Source organism: Arachis ipaensis, chromosome B9 (genome assembly GCF_059453495.1).
Source record: "Arachis ipaensis isolate K30076 ecotype BB chromosome B9, ASM5945349v1, whole genome shotgun sequence".
NCBI classification, from domain to species: domain Eukaryota; kingdom Viridiplantae; phylum Streptophyta; class Magnoliopsida; order Fabales; family Fabaceae; genus Arachis; species Arachis ipaensis.
In genome coordinates, this window is record NC_142444.1 from 68,890,283 (window position 1) to 68,899,380 (window position 9,098).

General features: G+C 38.5%; 1 protein-coding gene across 1 annotated transcript; it reads left to right on the forward strand.

Moving 5' to 3' along the window:
* The first annotated feature begins 7,775 nt into the window (after window positions 1-7,775).
* On the forward strand, window positions 7,776-8,099 carry LOC148544979 (uncharacterized). Its single transcript, XM_088499020.1, has one exon. It carries the CDS (start codon window positions 7,776-7,778, stop codon window positions 8,097-8,099), a length of 324 nt encoding a protein of 107 aa, XP_088355146.1.
* Window positions 8,100-9,098: the final 999 nt, after the last annotated feature.

Here is a 9,098-nt window from a genome sequence, read left to right on the forward strand (position 1 = left end):
AAACCTACGGCCAAAGAAGAAAGGTCAACAAAAGGAAGGAAGAAACACAAGAACAAAACAAAAAGGGGATGGAAGAACAGAAAGATTCCAACAGAAGGGCTTTCCAAAGGTGATAAAGTGCAATTGATCTATCAACGACTGGGAACAAGCCAACAGACTGATGATTACTACACTGTCAGCAATATACTCTCATTAGAGCATGCTGAAATTGAACACCAAGGAACAAAGAGGAGGATCACAGTCAGGGGGGACAAGTTGAGGCACTACAATCATCAACCACCATAAAAGAAAGCCCCAGTGTCAAGCTAGTGACAATAAAAGAGTGCTCCATGGGAGGCAACCCATGATTTAAGATTTCTATCGTTTTAAATTTAATAAGCTATGATCACCCTAGCATGATTTCCTTTTTCATGAACGTGCTTAATGAATGCATGCACTGTTTTGAAACATATGCCAAGACTTCTAAGTTTGGTGTACCTTCAAGTACACCAAATCAGTTTTTCAAACACTCTTAGACCATATACTTAGTCATCCTGATGAAGTATATGACCAAACATTAAGTTTGGTGTCTGCATATGTAGATGTTTTTGGAAGATCATTTCTTATTCATGAAATTAAAATCATGTACCGATGATCATACGTTGTTACCTTCTAGGACCTTATAATTAAAAAGGAATTATATTCTGTGATGAAGGCATCAATTGTGATCAACTGCTGGCATTCTGCATTTACCCCTTAACAAGAGACAAGTTTGGTGTTCATCAAACCTTGATGCACCAACTAAGGGACACAATTGATTCTTCATGAAAATATATATATATATATTTAACCAAAAGTGACATTGAGATTTCAAGAACACTAGTTGGAGGAAGAAACATTTTAGACTATATGACCAAACATTAAGTTTGGTTTCCTCCAAGAAAAAAGGAGGAAAAGTCACGGTTAAAATAGATATAAGGAATGAGAGTTCACATAGTTGTTTAATAAGCCTTCTTGCCACGATTTGATAATGTTTAACTTTGTTGTCTTGTTGTGATGGTTAGGTGGTCAAAGAATACTCAATGAAAGAGACAAGACAAGGGGGAGCTTAGCATGAGAACAAAATCCCATCACATGCTTCAAAAAAATTGAATCTGCACACTCTTTGGAATAAGCACGTTGAAGACCCTTGAAGAAGCAAGTTTTGTCCTCATTCAACCTTACATGCACACCTTTGATTTGCAAAGTATCCAATTGCATCCCAACCCTCCATTGTTCAATTAAATGATTATAAAACACCACCTTCAAGCCATGCACATAAACGAAGAAGTTGCACACTCCCTGCACTCCAACCATTCAAACTCCATTTCCTTCATCATTCTTCATCATATAAGCTCAGCCTCAAATATTTTCTTTGCCAAAAACACATCAAAATGTCCAACTCTTTTCACACTCCCTCTAACCTCAAGAAGATCAGCCAATCAAGCGATCATGGCATCCTCCTCAAGAATCAAACGAAGAAAGGGAAAAGAGCCCGAGGTAGAAGAGAGTACACCGGAATATGACCGATGGAGATTTAGATCTTGGTACCATCAATTACAACTTGAATGGATGAATCAGAAGAAGATATATCCAGAGGTTCCATTCATGCTGCCAGATGAAGGGTGCCAAGAAATGAAGGACAAGATCAGAAAGAGGAAATGGGAAGAACTCACCTCACCAATCACTCGAATCAATGCAAATATCATAAGAGAGTTTTATGCCAATATCTCAAGGCTTAACATGAATGAAGCCCCAACGTACAAGAGCTATGTACGGGGAAGGGAAGTAAAATTTAGTTCAAATGCCATCAAGAAAGTCTTGGGACTAAAAACAACCCACTTTGATGAGCCGAGATACCACCAAAGGGTAAATGGAAATCCGGATTATGATGAAATTGCTAGCGATATTTGTTTGATAAACTCAGAGTGGGAAGGAGATGCCAAAAACAAATACAAATACTTGAGGAGAGGAGATCTTATCCCTGAAGCAAAGGGATGGTATGAGCTATTGAAAAGATCAATTCTGGGCACAGTAAATACCTCAGAAGTCAACAGGAAAAGAGCTGTTATGTTGCATTGCATCATAGTGGGAGGAGAGGTGAAGGTTCATGAAATCCTTGCAAAGGATATTAAAAAACTTGCAGAAAAGAACTCGGCTGGATCTTGGTTATACTACCCAAGCACCATTATGCGGTTGTGCGCAAGAGCTAAAGTGCCAATGGAGGACGATAACCCAACATGGCTGAACCCGGGCATGCCTATAACCATTGAAAGAATGACGATTGTTACTAAAGCACAGCAGAGCCGAAGACTACCAAGAAGAAGGCAGAGAGATGAACCAATGGAGGAAGAAGAGTCACAAGAGGAAGAGGAACAGCAACACACCCAATCACATAACAATCTGGACATGACTCAGATGCAGGAAGCAATTGAAAGACTATCATAATAGTACATGAGAATTCAAGAAAGGTAGGAAGAGTACCACTCACAATATGTGAAACACCAACAAGAGCAAGAGGAACGGCAGTTGAAAATGATGAACCAACAAAGTGAGTTTGAGTCAAAATTCTTCGTGATGCAAGAGGAGCATGCTTTTCAATCCCACGAATCATTTGGAAAGTTGGCACAAATGCAAGCTGAAAATATGAGGGCTCTCAAGGAGTTCACAGCCCTTCAAGATGCAAGATATGAAGTCCAAGCTGACTACAACATAAACAGTCAAATTAAATTGAACTATATTGGAGAGCATCTGCACAACATGGATCCAGCGTTTCCAACTTTCGATGAGTTCTTCAAAGGGAAAAGTGAGATAGAAGTAAGCAAGGCCATGAGACTTGAAGATAGAGTAGAAGAGACGATGAATAGAGCTGGGTTCTGGCGGGTCAACAGACAACAGACATGGACACAGGGAACACCAATACCCAAGCAAATGAAAGAAGCAAGAAAAAGCATGATAAATGAAAGGTGGACCTGCTCCTTGTTCATCACTACAAAAAAAAAAGAAAAAAAAAGAAAAAAAAACATGCATCCTATCTGTTTAAAGTAGTCTTTGCATCTTTAGTAGTCATTTTAGTTAATAGTCTTTGCATTATGTTTGTCTTTCTTAAAATAAGTAAGCTAGTCTAAGTGTGTGCTTGTGTGTTTGTTTTCACCTAACTAAATACATGCTTTGTTCCCTGCATCCTTAATTCAATAAAAGAAATGTTTGGAATGTGAAATGAGATAGTTCTTTGTTAACTGGAAGTACGATAACAGTAAGTGGTGGTATGTATGTGTGATTGTATGATAGCTCACTTTTAGTGAATAAAAGAACTAGACTGTCTCCTTTTAAGTAGAAGGTAGCTCACTGTCTATGAATCTCAATAAAATAAAAGTCCTAGGTTAAAGAGAAAAATAAAAAGAGAAAAGAAAAAGCCAAAAATGGCAACAGAACAAAAGAAAAATAAAAAGAAATAAAGCTAGACACCAATAGCTTGAACCTTAGAATATATGCCTGTGGTGTCTTTGTACAAGGATTTGCTTGGATTATTAAGTTCTTTAGAGTGCATCAACACTTGGTGACTTGGGTTAACTAACCCGGGATCATCAACTGAAAGTCCACTATCAAGAGCAACCTAACTACAAGGCATTTAGTAACCCAAAGAGGTGCTGGGCATCAATGTTCTAAGAAGGAATGTGAGCCAAGTGTCTATAGTGAATAATGTGTCAAGCATAAAGAAAGAAAAGAGCTTGTTACACATGACACTGAACTAAAGCTTATAAAAAATAATAGTCAAGGACAAAGGAATAATGAGAGGTCATAGCAGTGTGTTACTTGATGCTTGAAGGAGACTTTCTAGGCCTAAATGTCAATAAGAAGTGAGTATTTACATATCTACATGAAACCCCATGAGCTACCAATAATACTCTGCTTGCATGAACATCTTCTTCCATTTCATTCTTTCTTCTCAATAATTCTTTTCTTGCTTGGGGACAAGCAAGCTTTAAGTTTGGTGTTGTGATGACAAGTCATCTTAGCCTAGTTTCACTAGCTTTTTTCTTTTGTTTTCAATTGATTTTATGCACTTTCTTGAGCCATAAGTAAGCCAATTGGGTAGAATTTCATGTTTCCTTTGATTCAATCAACCATGGATAAATTAATGCAATTTCATGAGATTTTGTGCTATAATTGTCATATATTATGAAAGAATAACAATCTCATGATTTTGAGCATAGCTTTGATGTGCTTGGTTGATTAATGATAGGTGAAAAGAGCTTTGAAGAAGGTTGAAGAAAGAAGAAATGGCAAGGAGCAAGAGAGAACAAAAAGCTTGAGCAAAAGCTTGCCTCAAACTTTAGCTCAAACTTTTGGAAGAGTTGAATTCACCCTGGAGAAGAGCAAAAGCTTGCGCCAACGTTTGACCTCAAGCTTTTAGGCAAACGTTGGCACCACAACAAAACACCCAGGAGAGCAAAAGCTTGTGCCAACGTTTGACCTCAAGCTTTTAGGCAAACGTTGGCGCCACAACAACCTGAAGGGGTATACTTCCAACAAGAATAACTTGAGTTGTAGATGTCCAATTGAGGTGATTCCAAGTGGGTTAGAAAGCTGACATTCAGAGCTTTCCAACCATATATAATAGTCTATAGTTGGCATAAAATTGGCAACGTTGACAAGAGGACAAAGTAGCACCCCAAGAGGCATACAAGAGGGATCCACGTTTGGCTCAAAGTTTGACCTCAAACTTTGGCTCAAACGTGGATGACAGCAAGGAAGGCTAGCTGATATGAAAAGCTTGAGTAAAAGTTTGACCTCAAACTTTTACTCAAGCTTTTCTGGTTCATGGCCCGGTTCACAAATGGGTTTCTCTCCAACTCCAAGAGCAATCAACAGAGGCTTTTGTCAACCCAATTCCATCAAGAGCAAAGGCCCAATTCAAGGCTTGAAGATCATTTGAAGAGAGTGTATAAATAGCTTAGATTTTAAGTTTTTAGAGAGCTTTTCCGTTTTAGTTTTTACTAAGTGATTTTGGGAGAGCTTTTGGTTAGAAGTTATTTTGAGATTCTGAGTCTTGGGGAAGGAGAATTGAATTCTCTTCCTCTTAGTTTTCTTGTTTTCAATTTCATTTACACTTGTCTTGAATCTTGGGTTGAAGAATTGAGGAAATTCTGTCTCAATCTCATCTTGAGATCTCTCTCTGTTTTGATTTACTGCATCATTGAGAATTTGCGATTTCACTTCTTTTCTTCTACTGCTGGATCTTTACTTTTCTTGTAATTGAATTCTCAATTTGGATCTAGGAAGGCATTGAGATCTAGACTTGGTTACCTAGTCTCTTGAGTCCTGAGATCTACATCTTTCAATTTCAATTTCCTTGTTTCGTTGCTACACCAAGCTTATTTTCATAGTCATTTGAGATCCGGTTTAATTAAATCCATCTTTTACATTTCTGTTTGTTGAATTTTACTTTTCCTTGTTAAATTTCTGCAAATCCACTTCCCAATTCCCTTTATAATTCAAGTAATTTACATTTCTTGTACTTTAAGATTTAGCCATTTACATTTCTTGCAATCTAAGTTTCTGCAATTTACATTACTTGTTCTTTAAGATTTAGCTTATTTACTTTCTTTGCTCTTTAATTTTCTGCAATCTACCCCTCTCCCTTTACATTTCAAGAAATTTAGTTTCTGCAATCACAAATCACTCAACCAAATCTTGATTCGCTTGACTAAATCAACCACTAAACTAAAATTGTTCAATCCTTCAATCCCTGTGGGATCGACCTCACTCATGTGAGTTATTATTACTTGATGCGACCCGGTACACTTGCCGGTTAGATTTGTGTGTTTGGAATTCGTTTTCCAAAAATACACATCAGGAGGCCCTCTTGAGGATCCAAATCAGCACTTATCCACCTTCCTGAGGATTTTTGAAACTGTCAAAACCAATGGTGTGCATCCGGATATCTATAAGTTGCTGCTGTTCCCATTTTCTTTGAGGGATATGGCATCTCAATAGGTTGAAACATTCCCAAAAGAAAGCATCAACACTTGGGATGATTTGGTGAACAAATTCCTATCTAAATTCTATCCACCTCAGAGGACCATAAGACTGAAGACAGAAGTGCAAACATTCACTAAAATGGATGGAGAATCACTGTATGAGGCCTGAGAAAGATACAAGGCTCTGATTAGAAAATGTCCACCTGAGATGTTTAGTGAATGGGACAGACTCCAGAATTTCTATGAGGGGTTAACTCTAAAAGCTCAAGAATCCTTAGACTACTCTGCAGGAGGATCATTGCAACTAATGAAGACAGCTGAGGAAATCCAGAATCTCATAGACACTGTGACCAATAATCAATACTTCTATGCTCATTGAAGGCAACACCAACCAATTCAAAAGAAGGGTGTGTTGGAGCTAGAAGGAGTAGACACCATCTTGGCACAAAACAAGTTGATGCACCAACAGATCCAGCAACAAATGGAATTAATGACAAAGAGAATTGATGGACTCCAAGTGGCTGTAGTGAACACAGCGAGCCAACCAACAATTGGATGGAACCAAAGTGAAGAAGTTTTTGAGAAAAGCAACTGTGAACAGCAAACAGAATAAGTACAATATATGCATAACACTTCAAATTCTTCTTAGAATGAATTTCATGGAGATACATACAATTCATCATGGAGGAATCATCCCAACTTGAGGTGGGGTGATAATCAGAATTCATGGCAAAAGAATCACAATTTCAACAACTTCCGCAACACAAACAACCAAACTCATTCATCTAATAATACTAACCAATACAGAAAACCACAAAACTCATATCAGCAACCCAACAACAACTCACCGATTTACCAAAATAACTTCTCCACACCACCTTTTAATTCCCAGAATAACCACTTCAACAACCCAAATAACTTACAACAACAACCATCATATTCCAAAATGCCATCCATTGATCATTAGGAAACCAGAATTTCAGCTCTTGAGGCAACATTACAAGCACTTGCTCAAACCACACAGAATCTAGCCAAAGGGCAAGATAGCTTGATTAAAAGCCAAGAGAGATAAGAAGCCATCATGAAGAATCTTGAAAGACAAGTAGGGCAATTAGCCAGACAAGCTGAGAGACCAACCAATATTTTTCCAAGTGACACCATTCCAAATCCTAAAGAAGAATGTAAAGCAATTCAACTCAGGAATGGAAGAACATTGGAGGATGATAAGGCTGGTAGTAAGAAAGAGGTGGCAATTGAAAAGAAAGACCAGGAAGAGCTCAAGAAGAAGGAAGAGCCACAAGCTTCAAAGAAGGGAAAGTAAATCATGGAGGAGAGCTCACAAGAACAGAGGAAGGAAGTGAAACCTTATACTCCTCCTATGCCATATCCTCAAAGATTGCAAAGAGAGCTCAAGGATCAGTAATTTCCCAAGTTCCTTGAAATTTTTAAGAAGCTGAAAATCAATATTCTCCTTGCTGAGGCACTAGAACAAATGCCTTTGTATGCTAATTTCCTCAAAGAGATCATCAACAAAAAGAGAAGTTGAAATAAAAAGGAAACTGTGATCTTGACACAAGAATGCAGTGCAGTGATTCAAAAAGGGCTCCCACCAAACTCAAAGATCCTGGAAGTTTCATCATATCATGCATCATAGGCAATATGACCTTGGAAAAAGCCCTCTGTGACTTAGGTGCCAGCCCCAATTTGATGCCTCTCTCACTAATGAAAAAGCTTTCAATAGAGGAAGTCAAACCCACCAGAATGTCACTTCAAATGGCGGATAGATCACTCAAAATATCCAATGGGGTTGTGGAGAACGTATTAGTGAAGGTGGGAGAATTCATCTTCCCTGCTGATTTTGTCATTTTGGACATAGAAGAAGAAGGACACAACTCAATCATCTTAGGTAGTCCTTTCTTAGCAACAGCAAGGGCTATCATTGATGTGGAAAAAGGGGAAATAACCCTCAGGGTGCACAATGAGCAAATGAACATCAATGTCTTCAAGGCCATGCAATATCCTCCTGAGAAGGAAAAGTACATGAGGGTGGAAATGATAGAAGACTTAGTGGAAGAAGTGTTTGAAACCAACGTCTAGGAGAAACAAGAAGAAGAAATGGGAAGTGATCAAGATGTCATAAAGAAACAAGCTTTTGAAATCTCTCTTAAAGACAAGACAGAGGAAGTGCCAAAGCCAGAGTTGAAACCTCTCCCTCCACATCTCAAGTATGCATTCTTTGGAGAAAAAGAAACCTTGCCAGTGATCATCAATTCTTCCTTAAACATGGAAGATGAAACAAAATTGATTGAAGTGTTGAAAGTTCACAAGACAGCTCTGGGATGGACAATTAAAAACATCAAAGGTATAAGCCCTGCCATCTGTATACATCAAATCTTGCTGGAGGAGGACTCAAGACCTGTAGTGCAGCCTCAAAGGAGGCTCAACCCAACTATGAAGGAAGTGGTTCAAAAAGAGGTGATGAAGCTGTGGAATGCTGGAATCATATACCCAATTTCTGATAGCACCTGGGTAAGTCTGGTCCAAGTTATACCAAAGAAGGGAGGAATGACTGTCATCTCCAATGAGAAGAACGAGGTAATCCCCACAAGGACAGTGACTGGGTGGAGGATGTGTATAGATTATAGAAGACTGAATGAGGCTACAAGGAAAGATCATTTCCCTCTCCCTTTCATTGATCAGATGCTGGAAAGATTGGCTGGCCATGCCTATTACTGCTTCCTGGATGGGTATTCTGGGTACAATCAAATAGTGGTAGATCCCAAGGACCAAGAGAAGACCTCATTCACCTGTCCATTTGGAGTCTTTGCCTATAGAAGGATGCCTTTTAGACTCTGCAATGCTCCAGCAACCTTTTAAAGGTGTATGCTCTCCATATTCTCTGACATGGTAGAAAAATTTTTAGAGGTCTTTATGGATGTCTTTTCTGTCTTTGGTAACACTTTTGACACTTGTCTGAAACATCTAACCCTTGTATTGAAAAGATGCCAAGAAACAAATTTAGTTTTGAATTGGAAAAAATGCCATTTCATGGCACCAGAGGGTATTGTTCTTGGGCATAAGGTTTCAAGTAAGGGT